Here is a 17,233-nt window from a genome sequence, read left to right as displayed (position 1 = left end):
CTTTTCCAGGATGCTCAATTTATTTGTGCATTTCAGGAAACAGACCAGTACAGTCAGATGTTCTGTACCTGGGTTCCCCTTCCCCCACCCCAAACCAGAAATAATTGTAGGCTAAAAGCATCACCCATGCCAGAAGATGACAGAGCCAAATCCTTTCCAAGGCAAAGGACTCACCGAAATCATGAGGGTTTCACCTGAGTAAGGACTAACCGAAGAACTTCACCCCAGTCTGTGACAATTTGGCTGAAGAGACAATGAATCAATTTTGTATTTTCAGATCAAAATAATAGACTGGATAAGGAAACGCTCTTGCCTCAGCTTTCTTGAAAGCGGGGAGTGGTGGGATTGGTATTGCTGAGATCATTCCAGAATTTGGGTTACCATGCAGAAAACTGACTCGTGTTTTGCAGTCTGAAATGGGGCATATTTTGTCTTCATTGTCTTGCTACCACCTCTTGTAGGATTTGACTGCAGCATGGAAGCATCCTGACATAACTTTACAGTGCATCGTGTAGTTGTTACTGTAGTAACTTATTACTAGGACACCTTGTGTTATCTTTATTGCTGCAGTACCTGGTACAAATGTACCACCGTTTGTCCACACACACTGTTATTACTGCCTTATTCCCCAAACTAATTTACTGCAGCGTCCTGTTGTGTCTTATTGCTGCATTATCAAAATGCTACTTTACTGCAGTGGCCTGTGGTACCTTATTGCTACATTTATCCTGGTATTATTATGTCAGCTTACTGCCACTTTTTATGGCTGCCCTGCTACCATTTTATTACAGTACTCTATGGGATCTTAGCTCTGAGTTATACTGAGAGTACATTAATCCATTTTCTTTAGCCTAACGCTGTCTGCACAGGCTTGTCAAACCTTCCCAGTGCTTGTCCTGGTGCCGTTTCGTCACAATAGCCACAAATGCTCTGGATACTCTATTATCCAAATAACAGTGTACAGCCATATTTCACAGCCATAGCTCTGTAAGCATGGGAAGCTTTGTAGCTAGCTTGCACAGCATGGACATCGTAAAAGCTTTCCAGACTGCCTTTCGTTGAAACAACGCCATTTAGAACTTAAATAGAGGTGGAAAGCTGATTTCCTAACTCATCTTCAGGATGACGAGGTAGTTGGAAGACATGGGATGCTTATAAAGCAGCGGATTACTGCTTGCAACACTCAGTGGGATACTGGTGAGTGTACAAGAGTAGCATCACTTGGAATAAGCAATGTCATTAAAAAGCAATAATTCAATGTGGTTCATGTGGAAGTAGTTATGTGTTAGTATCATCATACATGAAGTAAAAGTCACGTGAACAGCAGTTCATACGTGTTCCCAGGAGGAGGTCTTGTCTACTCTCATGTTTGTTTTAGAGAAATTTAGTCAGGAAATGAGGAGCAGAGCTTTCTTCTCTCCAGAGAATATGCAGCTCTGTCTGCTCAGCTAGCCATTACTGAGCAGATTAGCTTGCACGAGCGTGCATTTAAATGGTAAGCTGTTCAGCATCCAGGCCCCCTGATGTACACCCATATGCGTGTTCTCTGTGTCTGTCAAAATTCCCTCTATGCACTCAACTGTTCAAACACAGCATATTCCCCACAGGCAAAACACTGTGGCAGCTGACATGACCGTCCGGCAGGAACTGAGCAGGGAAGAAGGAGCAGGGTGCTTTGCTCACGGGGCAGCGGCACATCTCCTAATTAAAGTCTGGCATTGCTGCTCCCTGCACAGACCATGACCCGGTTTCCACCCATCCCATGCACCCACCAGCATCCTCCTGTCCTGCCTGTGTATGTCCCCATGCTGCAGGACACTGAGGAGTACCTCCATGGAGCTACCCCATCCGTCCCTCAGGAGAAGACCTGTTCAGCGTCAGGAACTTACTGCAAAGCAGAGACCCCCTGGTAACACTTTGCCATCTGTGCTCCTTGCTATGCACCAGAGTTTCATGCTTTATGTGTACATCCTGCAGAGCAGTTTGGGCGTTCCCAGGACAGACCTCCCATGGGAAATGCCTCAGTCCAGAGGCTGGGCAGCACTGGCAGGAGAGTAGCTTGGGGTATGAGCAGTTATTGGTTTACAGAGCTCCAGCGATGGATGGCAGTGGTGGGTTTGGCACATATAAAAATGCCGTCAACAAGGCTCTGAGCAGAGCCAGCCTTTGCATTTACCCAGGGATGACGTAAGGGAACACGTGTGAATGCACACGAATGGACAACTGGGCCTGTTACGTGCAGACCTGCTGTTACCCGAGGGGACCCTTTGGCTGGGTGGACAACTGAGGACAAATGGGTTCTGCAAGGACAGCCAAGTGACAATCTGGAGGGAACTAAACGTCCCCTTCAGAGGCAGGACACCACCTGAATGTACAGGCAAATCCATGATGGTTCTGCAGCCCTGGAACTCGCTTGTGTGCCATGTCATATATAGGACGAATTTGGTCTGAAGACCTCAGACAGCAGGATGTTTATGGGAATAGGTATATGTAAAGAACAAGTATCATACTCAATATTCTACTGTACAGTCATGCAGGTGTAGAGAGTCCTATGGACCTTAGGTAAAATTAATAATAGGAGTTTTCTGGGGAAAAAAAAAAAGAGGTATCAAAATAGGAAATGTCATGGGTAAAGAGGGAAGGTCCTTTTTCTGACAGAAACTATGCTGGCCTGATTTTGTGCATACATAGGCCTTAGATATTAGAATAATACTTGCCTCAGAAGTGAATATTGTCGATAGCCAGCTGTCTACTTAGCTAGATGGTTTTGCCTAGGTAGAACGCAGACTTGTAGGCATATAGCAATTTCTACTACCTGCACAAAAAGCCAATTTGCTTTGGCATGAGTGAAGAAGACCAAGAAATGTCTATTTTCACATATGCTTCAGATCTGAACTGCTTGCAAAATACAGGAGGTTTTGTGGCACTAAGTCAACTGAGTCTTGAAATTTTCATATATAGACAATATACTGTATGTGAATGCAGTCCATTTTCCTATCTGCAGTTAGTATACATGGGTTTTATAATTGAAGTCACTTCAGTTCTGTCCTCATCCTAACCTCCATACTCCCAACAGTTTGAAACAAGCTACTGGGTCATCTCTTGCAGTTGTATTCATGGGCTGCAGGTCAGATGAGTTTTAGTGGAAGCTCATTTCCTCCATTGGTACAATTTCATTCTTACAATGGTGTTTCTCAGCGGAGTCAGTTATCTGAGATTTATATCACAGCTGGGTGCGCTGCTGTTCAGGAAAGGTTACCTGGCACCCAGCACCCTGCCCATTCACACCCTGCTTCCGCTGGTCCCGTCTCCATCAGTTCCCTCCTCACTGTAGACTGAATTTTGGCACCTGCCCACGTCAGAGTTGCCTTTCCCTGTATACATGTGAGCAGGTTTTGGCCCTCTGCAATTGGAGTTGAACCCCAATTCTATCTACTTGGTATAAAGCTTGAACATCCATCTTTAAGTAAGTATGCAAAACCTTAAATAAATAGAAAATCAAGTACAATATAAACCAACTCACTTTTAAATACCGCATGTGTGTGTGTGTGTGTGCATTACACATCTAAAACATGACTTTTTGAGCATCAGGCAGAGTCTGATCACATTTGCACTACACGCACATGCAGAGCGATTCCGCCAACGTCAGAGGATTTGCACCAGGATCAGAGTCTGACTCAATGGGGCAGATCCTCAGGTGATGAAAACCACTCATGCTCTCCTGACTTCAGCTGAGGATCTGACCATCATCTCTGGACATGCTACATGCTATTGGAAGGACAGCAAGTGATGAACTTAAATAGTGCCTTTTTTTTTTTTTTCATTGCTTTAAAGGAGGAGAGACATAGGAAAGAAAAACAAAGCTAAAGTCAATGAATCTGCGGGAGAAATGCATTTGAGATTTTTGTGAGGAGAAGCAGCTTCCAGCAGATATTTTATTGGATCCAGACGGCCACAAGAAAGGGAGCAAGTGGGATTGCAGTGGCATCTATTACAGCCATGTTTGTGCCAGGGAGAGAAGAGATGAAGAAAAAATACCAATCTCTCTCAGCTCTTCTTTCTCCAAGTTGCAGTTGGGTCTGTTTCCTTCAATAACAAGACACCAAGCCCTTGCCTTGTCGACCTTCTGTGTGTGGTGGCGTGTGCTCCTCCAAACCCTGGTGGGAAACAAAGTACCTGCACAGAGCTCGGCGTCCTTACAAAGCTGTGCAGGTAGGAAAGTGTCGATGTAAACTGGGAAGAGAGGCGCTCCCCGGGCGCATGGCTCTCCGCTTGCGCTGGCTCAGGCTCTCTCGCCTGCGGGGACCCACTCTCCCTGAAATGCCCCGTCCCCGGCGGCGGTCCCGGGTGTCTCTCCTGTGGGGCGGTCGGCTGAAGCCGTCAGGAGGATTGCATCAGGCCCGTGAGGCGCTTGCTCGCCAGAGACTTTCCCTGGAGGGAGGGACAGACAGACAGACAGAAGAGACCCATAGGTGTGAGTGATGCTGTGGGACGGTTTGGCTATGAGTGAGGGGCGGGTGCCTTCCCCCAAAGTGGGGTGTGCGACTGCCTGCCCCATGGAGGTGGGTGATGGGGGGTAAGCATGCCCCCAGCATTGCAGGTGCCTGTGTTTTTGCCCCAGGCAAGTGGTTTGGCAAGGAGGGGTGGTGGCTAGTGGCTACCACTCAAGGCGGTTGGCTGTGCCCTGGAACATTCTCTCATGAAGATGTTTCATTCTGCTGTTACATAGGAACTGGTCAAAGCAAAGCCCTGTCCTACACTCGCCGCCATGCGTCCTGGCCGGTGCCATCCTGCGGTGCCAGACCGCAGCTCCCATGCACAGCACTGCCCCGGTCGGGAAGGGCTGCAAAACCCAGGCTGCAGTGGAAGCTGGAGTGCCCTTCCCACAGCCTGTGAATCAGCATCACCTGCACGTCATCCACTGGAAACAGATGTAGGAAAAAAGTGATTTTAGAAATAGCTTCGCCCATCTCTGCCCTGCTGCCACCCCACTTTGCCGACTCCTTAGTCTCTTGTCTCCTCAGATGCGGCTTGTCCACTGCTGCCCAGCCTCCCTGCCTTCCCCTGCCCTCTCCTCCAAGCCACCACGCAGGTGCATGGCTGTGGCAGCCTTGCAAGCTGCTGGCATCCACGTGAGCTTTCCCACTGACTGGTAGGACCAAGGACCAGGGAGAAGGTCACCTGCACGTCTGCATCCCTTCACTGGCTTAGGCTATGCAGCCCCTGCTTTCATCCAGAGCAAGGGAGGACCTACAGCTGATCTTCTCTGTTCACAGACAGCAGGAAGGGTATATCCCAACAGGGGATACTGATGGCTTTGCAATTACTGATCCAACAGCAAAAAAATTGTTTCAGGTATTGCACTGGTTGCTGTGTTTCTTTGGTTAGCTTTTCTCTTGAAAAATGATGTTTTCCTTAAAAGAAAAAAAAAAGTCTTGGTTGAAATAAACATGCAGGGAATACCAGAGAGCTGTGGAATACCTAGCAGCTCTTCAACAACCTCCTCTGCACTACTATATTTAGCCAAGATTTCCTTTGCAATAGAAAGTCTTACTAATCGCTGTTTGAAAGGAAGACCCACACAAAGAGCAAGAGAAACAGATTATACAGTGAAAAAGAGTATGTGCAAAATGTAGGAAAATTTGAAAAGCAAAATTTAGCAGGTCATCTGAAATAAGCCTTGTTTAACAACTTAACACTCCAAGAAAAAAGAAACACCCCCACCTTTGATTTCTAAATTCTTCCCATTTAGGGCTGTTGCGGGAGGATGCAACAGTTCTCTACAGAAGCCTAATTTCGTTACTCAGATGTGTGCCTTTTACCAAATAATTTGCTTGGCTGCACACACCCGGCCTAATCTGACCATTTCTGTACATCTGCAGTCAGCTGCTGGAAACACTGTCGCCATTTGGACTGTCCTGCCCGGGAAGAGCAATGCCATCACCACGGTTCTGTGGCTCCTCCATCTCTACAATGGAGCTTGCACCTTGCGAAGGACCAGTTCCCGCCAGGAGCTCAGCAGACACGCCAGCACCGCTGCTGTTTAAGGAAATGGTGCTTTCTTTCACTATAAATCAAATCCTTGATTTTTTTTTTTTTTTTTTTTTAAGTGCACTTCTGGGAAGCTCAGCCTTGTGCCACCCCAGGAGGCGGCCAAGTCTTCTGCAGAGCAACGTGGAAGTGCGTGGGGGGGCTGCAACCACAGCTGTCATTTTGCTGCCAATAAGGAATACCAGAGGAAGAGCGCTAAGAAATTATCAGTTCCCGAATGCCATTTATAGGAAGAAGAAGGTAGAGATGTAGATGTTAATTTCTGGAAGAATAGCATGGTTGGTTTTAGAAAAAGAATGTTAGTTTCCACCTATATTTGGATACTTCCTTAGGAAAAAAACCAAGTAAGCCTTGGGTCTGTATAATGACTATTCAGTCAGACTCTAACTAATCTGTGACAGGCAGTTCCTCTTGTTATCTCCTCACAGGCAGGCGGCTTGGGGGAACGCCAGCTCCCCGCATCAGGGTCCAGAGGGGGTGAGGAGAAAATGCTCTTCCACAGCCTGCCCTGATTTCAACATGCACGTGTTCAAAGCAGGAAGGGGGAAATGCCGGTGCCGGGCTGGGCCAAAGGGAGGGGGCAGCTGACAGAAAGGCTGCCCAGGAAAAGGTGGAGGATCAGAAGGTGGCTGATGGCCGTGGTTTGCGCAGAGCAAAAACTCGCTGACAGGTTTTCCAGTGGCAACTGCTTCCCATCACGGGCAAAGGCAGTGGGCTCCAAATGCAGCTCCCCCATCTCGCAGGAAAGGTGTTAGCCCAGGAACCCAGATCCACTTGCTGGCTCCACAGCAAAATTCCTGGAGGATAACTAGGTGCCGAACAGCCTCGTGCGTGGGGACACGCGCACAGATGGGTATGAGAAGCTCTGTTTTAAGACAGCGAGAAGCAGGCAGCGATGTTGTCTGCTCAACTGTCATATCCACCTCTGTGGTAAAAGAGATGGCAAAAGGATCCCTGGAATCACATACAGGAATTAATGCTGCGAAAATTTGGCTACGAGCAGGAGTGCTGGGGTGTAAGTAAGTGTAACATTCGGCTTTCGTACCAAAGTGGCCCCCAACTACAGCATACTGATGTAGGGGATTTTGTTTCAGCACAACACAGAGAGGAGCATCAGCCTCACAGTGTGGGTCTGAGCGATATGAACATCTGTGGGCTGGAGGTGGTTGGGATGCAGGCATTCGGTTTGGGATTCTCTCATCTTAGACATCTTCGTTAAAATAAAGAGGATCAGGAAAAATCTGCATTTCGTTAGGAAAACTAGTGTCTGTTTCCTGTTACTAAAGCAAACAACAAGGGAGCAAAATGTTGTGTCACAGGTGGAAATGCTGGATGGGATCCACTTGCTGAGGTAAATCAACATGACTCAGTTTCAGGGAACTGTTGCTGATTTACACCAGTTGAGGGGCTGGCCCACGGCATCTCAGTCTCTGGTTTAGCCTTCCAGGGCTTCTTAGGCACAAAGTCCAGCAGGAGACACGACATGTTTGTGCTAGCTGACAAGCACAGGCCAAAGCGTAGCTGGCATGCCAGCTCCTTCGGGGCGGCACAGCACCTCACTCCCCAGCTGGCCAGCGCTCTCCCCAGGACCCCCAGCCTGTCCATCCCAAACCGACCCACCGCCGCTCGCCATGATGGCCAAACGGTCCGGGATGGCATCAGCGCGCCTTAGCGTCATCGCTTTCCTGTGTCCGGAAAAGAGGCGACCTGTGTCTGCCTCTGGACAGCAGAGGTGAGATGCACCCCTGCAGTTTTTGGGATCCTGTGACCCTTCCCTGAGGCTTGTGTGGCATGGGTGCCCGAGTCAGTCAGGTGAAAGGCTGCTCTGGGAAACTGGAGGCAGCTAAATTGGTTCGTAGTTGGGTGCAATAGATGCCAAAAAAAGTTGAGGCCCAAGAGGTCATGTTGGGTCTGATCCAACAGTCGGCCAGGATTCCCTCGGGGAGATCTCTGACAGAGTGAGGAAGTTTCAGATTATTCTGATAACGAAAGTTTGGCACAAAAAACCTCATAGATTTTTTTACAAAAGTTCAACCAAAATAAATTATTTTTTCCTTCAGCATGTCTTTGTTTAGCATGAAACCAGCGGCTGCCCCCACATTTCTACTTCTCCTTTCCCCACTGAAAGAAAATGTCAACAAGTCCTGCCATATTTCCAGGAGAAATTTCATCTAAGCTGTGCTGGCAGGGGATTCGGAAACCATATGATTTCAAGCACACTACAGTACTTCTTTTACTCTGTTGTACACATAAGCTGAATAACTCAAGGCAAGATCAGAGTGGATGTAAGGAGTAAACTTTTTACATGGGGTCTAAATCTTATAAAGAAATCCTCAGTCCTCCAGTTGCAAAATATTTGTCACTACTAATTAAGGGTAACGACAATTAAAAATCCAGACTGTTGCCACTCAAACAGCGTAGCACAAGCAGTAGGGCATATGTTGTAGGGCATATGTTGTGTGTCTTGTTGGATTCAGGAACTCTTTCTTTTGTTCCCTGCAAGCAGCTGAGCCGTAACACAGCTTTCAGGCAAGGATCACGTGCAGCTTCACCATGTCTCCGTAAAGGTAACGTCCAGTTCTCTCTATGCAGCTGAATGAATGGGGTTTTTTAACCCCTGAACACTGGCATGACAGGAGCCTCTAGAGGAAATGTAAAATCTGAATTTGGAGTAACCGAAGGAAAACGTCAGGGAGTTCTTAATAAACCTCCTGAAACTGCGCCCTAGAATTTGTCTTCCATGTATGTGGCCCACCCTACTGCTTGGCTACGTGTCGGGCAGGGGACCAGACCTCGGCATTTGCGGACAATCAGGGCTCTCACTAAGGCCCGGTGAAGTGAAGATTAACCTGTAGGTCACAGGAGATGTTTAGCATCTTTGATGGCTGAGCCTTTGCTGAGCAGCTACAAAACTAAAATGTAAAATGCAATTAGCAATTACTTTAATGAAGCAGAATTCAGCAATTTAACATAGGCAAGAAGCCAAATAAGTGGTGGGGAAAAAAAAAGTCTGGGATTTGACACAAAAAGGAGACAGCACTCCTTACAAACCTCCTGCACGAGCCACCGGAGTTTCCATCTTGCTCTTTGCTTTTATCTACCAAAGCCAGCACTTTGTTCAGTTTGGAGAGAATTTTTTGATAATTTTAAATAGAAAGTTTACTTTTGTCCAGTATCTGTGGTTCCACACAATGTTAACGTGCTCTGCCCAGGACAGAGTACAGTTTGTGTATCTAACATGCAGACATTCACCACCACCAGCATGCACGAGCCAGCACTCCCCTGCATGCCCTCAACAACTTACCTGGACGCCCAGGCAGGATTTATCCCGTAGGGAGCTCTGTGGCTGCAGCAATGGGGGGAGCATGTGGGAAGCTTCTGGTATGGCAGCACGGGCTCCAGTTCGCCATGTCAACACAGACCAAAGCGCTTTTGTGCTGACTGTTCCTGTCCACGCTCTCCACCCACCAGCTTAGGACTTTGTCTGCTATGGCTGACTCCACTTCTTGCTTTCTACTCTCTTTTTCCCAGCCTGTTGCCCAATCTGTTCCGGCCAGAAGCATCACCTTCCTGGAGGAGAAGCCATCTCCTGGGGAGCGGAGTTGCCCAGCGCCTCTGTAAGACCCCCAGTAGGGGACCGGGGCTGGTCTGAGTCTCCACTGGCGATGAGCAAAGCCTGCTTCCATCAGCTTGAATCTGAGGTTTTTCACATGGTGACAGGCATTGCTCTGATTTCCTACCCTTTAGCTAACACACTACAAGAGCTTTGGCAGTGGGCAAACAACATCCTTCCACCAAACTTGACTCCTGAAGAAAGAGATTGCCAGGGCCCTAGCCCTGCCAGCACTGTTTGATTTTCAATGTATATTACACTGCAGATCGTGGGGAAATTTTATTTTTGTGTCATTTTAAAAATATCCTTTTTATTAGATTTTTTTTTCACGAAAAGATACATCGCAAACATAAGATAAAGTAACATAAATTAACGAAGTTAAATATGAAACAGAGTTAAAAACATGAACAATAAAGGAAAATAACTTAGTGCAACACAAAATAAACACAGACACGTAAACTATGAACAAATAGCATGTAAATTAGCACACAAAACGTGGTGGACAATGCCACTGATTACATGCTGACACAGACTGAAAATGGGAGCTGCAAAGTGGCTGTAGAGGATAAGGAGGGGAGCAGCTGCTCCCTGTGCACAGGATGCTCACCCATTCTCACCAGCACGGTCTCACGAGTTCCCCCCAAACTCCTGCAGAGTGGGCCCCACTCCTCGTGTAAGGCTTGACTGACAAGTTACTCGAGCTTCTCGCCACTTACTGCCGATCACAGTGAAGGTGAGCAACCATGGGTTAGGTTCCTACATTCGATATTGTTTTTTTTCTCTTCCAGCTTATATTACTATGGAAACAGTTCAGAGCTGCAGTCCAATTAAAATTGGTATCATCTGGACCCATTTTATTTTGTGAGGATTTTCTACACTTCCTAAGTGAGGAAGCACTTTGCTTTGAGAAATACCAGCACACCACTGTGTACGGCACAGAGCAGGAGCTGACACAAGCCCTGTACTCACCCACTCCTAGAACATCTTCAGAACAGTTGGAGTTCTCCTCTACCATCCCACCAGCACCGTGAGGAAGATCCTCTTCTGCTGTGGAGCAGTCTGGGCTCCTTGTATCTGAGAATGTGTTTGAGCCAATTTTGGCATTAGTTGAAGCAGAATATGGACGGCTTAAATGTACCACACTGAAGGAGCACAGTCCTGCCAGGTGGAAAGCCTCGGGCTACATATCCGGGGTCCATCCCTCCCTCTAACAAAACCCAGGAAGATGGAGGCACAGATGGGTCACTGCAGCCAGTATACAATGGTGTAGTAAAGTGTTTTTTCAAGCTGCCTCAGAAAATGTCCTGCATGATGCTGGTCTAGCTCTCGGGCAGGGTGCAATTCTGTTCTTCCCTTTGTGTGCAATGGACTCTGTTTAACTCCCTTCAATGGAACTGGGAACCAGAAATGTAAATACCTTGCACAGTCAGAGGAAAACAGAAACACCACCGAACTATCAAACCCCTCTGGAGTATCAGAATAAGCTTTGCTGAAATCACAGCAGGGTTTAAGCCTGTCCTCCCCCCAAAAACACATCTTGCCAAGGTCCCGGTTCGGTATCTGCAGCTAGCAGCTAGACCTGTCTGTAGGTGGAAGGTATCAACTTTTATCATCCAGAGTTTGTATGTGGCTGGAATAAAAGAGAGTAAGTGAATATTAAGTAAATCCTGAGCTCCCTAGAGTGCCTTTCATCCAGAAGGATCCCAAAGCATTTCCCAAACCGTACACACAGGGATCACTCACCCACCGCTGGAAGGTAGCAACCTCGGGGGCGAAAGGCAGCTGCCATTCTGCGCCAGCAGCACTACACAGCAGTGTTTTTAGGAAGGGAAGTGAAGAATAACTTATCCACTAGAAACAATGAATACTTATCCTTTAAAGGAGTCCCTGTATACAGAACAGACCACGCAGCACACGCAACCCACCGCTTACCAAACTGACGAGCATGCAGCGTAAGCCTACACAGCGCAGACATTTTTCCAGCTAAAGTACTATGCCGATACCAGGAACAGATGCGACATATTCGAGCATGCAGCAACCAGTCAACACATGCACTGTGCAGGCCATGCACCCGCTCCTCCACAGCATTAGGTACTGACACTCACTAGTTAGTGCACATAAGAGAACAAACAGACAACAGGTTGCAAATGTTGACTGGATCCCCTCACACTTCGGGTACATTCTGATGCTTCCCATCACCTACATAATGCAAGTACTTTTCCCCAGTAAAAGCCAGTATTCAGTAATCACTATACTACTGGAGCAAGCACTTTTTTTTTAAAGTAAAATATCTTCCAAAGATAAAAATAACCCTTTTCCCAGATGTCTTGTCTTGGTGCCAAATCTAAGAAACTTTGGCATCCATTCCCACATCCTTCTCTTCTAGCTGTCTGTTCTGATACCCACTTCACCAACATTTCAGCATATCACCTTTTTATACTTTCCAGTTTTTCTACCACTGTTCTCTACCCATAATGGCTTAAACCTTTGTCTTTATTATATTGCAGGTCATGAATACTTTCCATGCCCTCAAATGCTATATCTATTTATACACGCTGGTAGAGCTGGGAAAGTGAAAAAGTGACAAAGCTGGTAAGTATATGACAGTTCTATGAGATTATCAAGGAACCAGTTAAAAAGAGAGCCCTGATGATATCAGGCAGCAATTCTTTCTCCAGCCTTATGCCTTCTTCACTGTGCTGATGGTTAGTATTTGTAATGCATCACAGTCATGCACAGCTGTGCAAAATATCACCCAGTTCACCCGAGAAAGATAAGATCCCATCAACACATTTCATGTGTGTGACACCATACTCATGAATTAAGAATAGGACCGGGACAGTCAGAATGTGACTTGGACTCTGATCCAACAGCAGACAAACCGAGAGGACATAAAAACCAGCACGAAGCTGTAGCAGCGGCCAAGGGACGCAGCTGAGGATCAGGAAGATGGGAAAACGGCAGCAGGGAAGAACAAGGGTAAAAACACAGAGCCTGGAAGAGAGGACTGCCGACAGCATCTGGGAAGGGACAGCCAGTCAGGCAGGGTAGACACTAAGGCTTTCATAGCTGTATAATGAAAATGAACAGATACACATGAAACTGAAACTGAATGTGGGGCTTTGGGTTTCACCGGGTACTGAATTGGGATGCACTTACAGTCCTGAGCCAAGGTTAGTTCAATACAAAATAGCCAAAAGATACCAGAAACCTAAAGCAGAAGAAAAGCTACCATGAGAGTGCCAGTTTGCACCACTGGAAGGAGGAGGAAGGCGTTTTAGGCTCCAGACAGAAAGCATCCTGGCCACTGAGCTTGACAACTGTATCAAACACAAGATCTCCAGTCATATTCTTGTTCCTGGAAAAGTCATCCCGGCATGAGAAACCAAGGTGGGACACTGGCTCCACACTTGTAAAGTAGGTGATGTGTGACTTTGTCCCCAGTGCTTCTGGATGAGAATAACCCTGCTGCTAACACAAGGACTACAGCAGCTCCTGCGTACCAGCCTCTGCCTTCTACCTACCGCAGCTCTGTCTCATATGGTTAATGAAGCCGGGCCAGTCTGTCGATTCAGTTATTCACCTATGCCTGGGAACTGAGACAATCCACGGTCTTCATTGACTTGCTGTCCCGTACAAAATGCTCCATCCATAATGTCCAGGATTCTTTAAAGAAAGCTCATTAGAAAACTTTTATTCTTTTATTCTTAACCTACAGTCTACTTCCCGTGCAGCTTGAACACAGACCACTTTGTCCTTCACCTTATTCTCCCTCTGCACTGAGCTGAATTTACCACCTGGAAAAGCTCTCTGCTTCTTCACACCTGACTCCTTGATACATTTCACACCACATCTCTTCTCGATATCTGGTGCCTTCTACTATGCTGACATTAAAATAAATCTCCTGAGTCTTTAAAGTCTCACTACGTATATTTCCTCCAGGATTTAGCAGGAGGACTCCATTTCCCGTTAAGTGTTACACTCTTTACAGACTGTAAGGACGATGGGTAAAATACAGCCTGTAGCTTACCACGTGCAAGCATGCACATAAGCAGCTACGGCAGGCCTGCGCACATCACACATCCGCGTACGCTGCGCTGGGCCACTATTGCTTGAGGAAGGAAACAGGGAAAAGAAAAGACAGGGAGAGGGATTTATATCCCAATATCCAGCCGAAAGTCCGACGTTTGCATCTTCACCCCCCCAGCCCTGTGCGGCACTCTCTGGCTGAGGCTGTTGGGTTTTGCCTGGAGCTGCCAGGTCCTGCCACTGCTGGGGACGAGTTTCACAAGGGGCTCTGGCCAGCAAACGCCTCTCGCTTCTCCCAGGTTGTGCAACTCTTTTCTCCGTGCTCAGGCAGCAGAAGACACACAAGAGCTTCTTTACCTTCTTCAGGTAAAGTGCTTTTTTCAGTCCCGGAACGTAACGACTAACGGTGTGCGACATCAGTCGGTTCAGACAGAAGTTGTAAAAATTCTGAATAAACAATATATCACTGGTCTGGCCACTCTCTTGCCCTTTAAAGCACAAAGGCTGAGAACTCCGATCCTCTCAAAAGCTGTATGTGTGTGTGCCTGCCTTCCGTTCTTAAAGAAATGTCAGCTGGGAATAAAATGCAGAGATCTTCTCAGCATAGGGTCACCACCTTGATATTGAGCCAGAAACTTTAACACCAGGTTTTTTACAGGGGAAATTCCTTCCTTGAAATACAGCGATTTTAGGAAAGTTTGAATTCAAGTCTGAGTGTCATGGCCCAGGCTTATCTAAGTTACCTGCCGTGGCTGGTATCCGTAGGTTTAATCCCTGTTATTGCTGGAGTAACCATTGCTGCTTTTAGAGATAATAGTCAAGATGCTGCAAGATGCCACAAAGGAACCCCCTCCTGTTTCCCCCTTTATTAAATGTAAATGGCCACCAGCACAAGTTAGGCAGAGACTTGGTGGCTTCCTCTGCACGACAAAAGCAACAGTGGTTTCCCTAAATGTACTCATTAAAATATATTTTCCTTCTACTCTTGGCCCTGAAGGATCATCTCAGCTTATAAGAACTAAGCTTCTGTCTATCTGATTATTAAATCATTTCTAAAGCAGATGGGAAACTACAGTGGTTTAAACAGCTAGGCTGAGACTGCATGGCTAAAAATAGTACAGCAGGCTCCTTTTAATTAGTAAGATGATCAAATATGACAGAAGAGAGAGATGTAGATATATGGATTTGTGTGTATGTGTGTCTTTAAAATTAAGTTATTACCTCAATATCAGGTATTATTTATAACATATATGATACATGATGTCTGATTTTTATGATGCCATTTATCTTCACTTGGGAGAGAAGACAGGCTAACTCTGCTTTCATAATGTCAATCCTTGCTGTATTCAAAAGGAAAATTGTAATAAGATAAACCTGCCACCATGCACAGTGCCATCATTTTTTAAATGAGGTGGATTAGTAAGTGCTCCGATGCAATAGACTGTCAGATCTCCAACTCCCTGAGATCGACCCTTCCCCAGGGCCCTCGTGGAGAGCATGGAAGAGCCAGTCTAGCTTTACAGCTGGGATTTTGCGCCACGGGAGCCTGGCACAGGGCCGATGGGGTCAGAGACCGTGATGTCTATCCTACCACTGTGCTGCCCACGTGTTTTTGAGAACTCTTCAAAACAGGAACAAGGGAGAAAAGAAATCTGCCACCCTTCTGCTGCAGCAGTGCCGGGGGACGCGTGCCCTGTAGTGACCTGCTCCATCATGCGGACGTGGCCCTTTGGTGCTCACCAGACGACTGATGACCGTGACGTTTGGTCCTGGGACCACACAGCTGCCGCCCAGGCTGTGGTGGGGGGCTGCCACAAAACACACTCTGACGCCGCAGCTGCAGACTTCAGGCAGGTAAGCCGAGGAAGTGGAGGATTGTCTGGCACGTTGGGCACTGGCTCAGACAGATGTCCCCTTGCTCCAAGGGGAACCCAGACAGGGAGGCACTGAAAACTATGCCCTTCTTACAGGAGGACCTGACCAGTGGTGGGCACAATCCCACTTCTTGGCCATTGCACAAAGGTATCAATTGATATTTTGTGAGGACCTAGAAGTAAAAGGTGAACCATCACCACACTAAAAATTCTCCCGGCAAAATCTTGCTGTCAGTGTCCTGCATAATGCAGACCAGATAGCACCTGGCTTCCAGAAAGGTTTGGTGCAAAAACTTGGTGCACTCATTAAGCATGAGCTGCTTTGTCCTCATCAAAAATACCAAGCCAGGGAAGACGAGACAGTGGGTCTTGCAGGAATTGAAGAGTGGTATGAAAAAAAAAATAAAAATCTGTAAACCCCTGTTCTTTCTTATTCCCCATTGATACCCTCGAAGAGGTGTCAAGCCTCTGGCTGACTAGCAGGGCTCCACAGTGTCTTTCTAAAGGATGTCAAATGGTTTGAGGTTAATCTCTGTCTCCTGGGTTGTAACTCTGAGATGAGCAGGAGCCCTGTGGGTGAGATGACTTCCACTTGCTCCAAGTCTGCGTTCCTAAAGCCAAGCTGTACAGCTTTCTACCCAGTGCAGGAGAGCTATTCGGAAGCGCTGAAAGATTTTTCTGGGGAGGGGTTTGACCCAAGTAAGAGACAAAAAGCCTGCAATATTGTTTGCAGTTTGTTGACAAAGCTTTACTGTTTCTTTTTCCAAAGTGTTGGTTATTTTTCCTGTCTTTCTCAAACAAGAGGTGGTGAGATCCAAGCACCTAGAACAAGCAAACCTAGAGAGTCTGATTTTTTTCACTCAAGTGAAGGAAGACTCTCTAAGTCGGGCATGTCTGGCATTCTGGCTACAAACAAGCCTTCTTCTGTATGGAAAGCACCCCTGTAAGTGGAGCACCATGAGCAAGGAAGGGGTCATGAACCTCCACCTCCATGCTCCTGCTCTATGCCACCTACACCACTAGTGGAACCAAGTTCCACAAATTTGAGTACAGTGATGCAAAAGAAAACCATAACATCATTAGATACATGCTTTCCCTGTGTTGCTTATATCAGATGAAAAGTTATAGCAGATTTAAAACAGTAACTGCTTTACATGAAGAAACAATGAGCTAAAAATTATTTGAGGGAGGTTCTCAATAGGCCTGAAGTGCCACAGTACTATAGGAAACAATAACTGATTGATGCTGGAAGAGAATTTGCTCTGTATTTTAAAACACATTTTAGATATTCTTATGATTTTACTAATAATCATGGTGGTGCAGAAAGAACAAACACAACCAGTCTACTTTATTCCCCACTGTAGCTGACTTCGAGCTGTTCCTCGGCTCATAATTTTCCTGATGTTTTTGCTAAATGACATGTCTTCAGTCAAACTGTGTTCTCGAAAACCATATTTAAGTCTTGAAATTCAAATGCAATTTACCTTAAAATTCACGGTTTTTATCCAAAGTTCTACTGCACCCTCCCAGAGCCAAACAGAGCAGCATGGTCTGGAGGTGGCCCAGGTCCACAGGCAGCGTGTAGCACGGCCAGTCTGGGAGCCACAGCTGCATCTCAGTGATGACTCCTTAAGGCAAATAAACTTCTAGCCCTGGTTGTTTTGGA

At 46.7% G+C, this 17,233-nt stretch overlaps 1 protein-coding gene across 1 annotated transcript in view; it reads right to left on the bottom strand.

The window, feature by feature from the left end:
* Positions 1–3,894: 3,894 nt before the first annotated feature.
* RGS6 (regulator of G protein signaling 6) overlaps positions 3,895–17,233 on the bottom strand; it is a 293,290-nt gene continuing 279,951 nt past the window's right edge. The window contains exon 17 of the mRNA XM_075754297.1: positions 3,895–4,431. Within this exon, the coding sequence (XP_075610412.1) occupies positions 4,381–4,431 (51 nt within the window). The 3' untranslated portion in view covers positions 3,895–4,380. The remainder of the gene's footprint in view (positions 4,432–17,233) is intronic.

This window comes from Balearica regulorum, chromosome 5 (genome assembly GCF_011004875.1).
Source record: "Balearica regulorum gibbericeps isolate bBalReg1 chromosome 5, bBalReg1.pri, whole genome shotgun sequence".
Lineage (NCBI taxonomy): Eukaryota > Metazoa > Chordata > Aves > Gruiformes > Gruidae > Balearica > Balearica regulorum.
The sequence above is the reverse complement of the archived record's forward strand: the minus strand, read 5'-3'. Positions and strand labels throughout refer to the sequence as shown.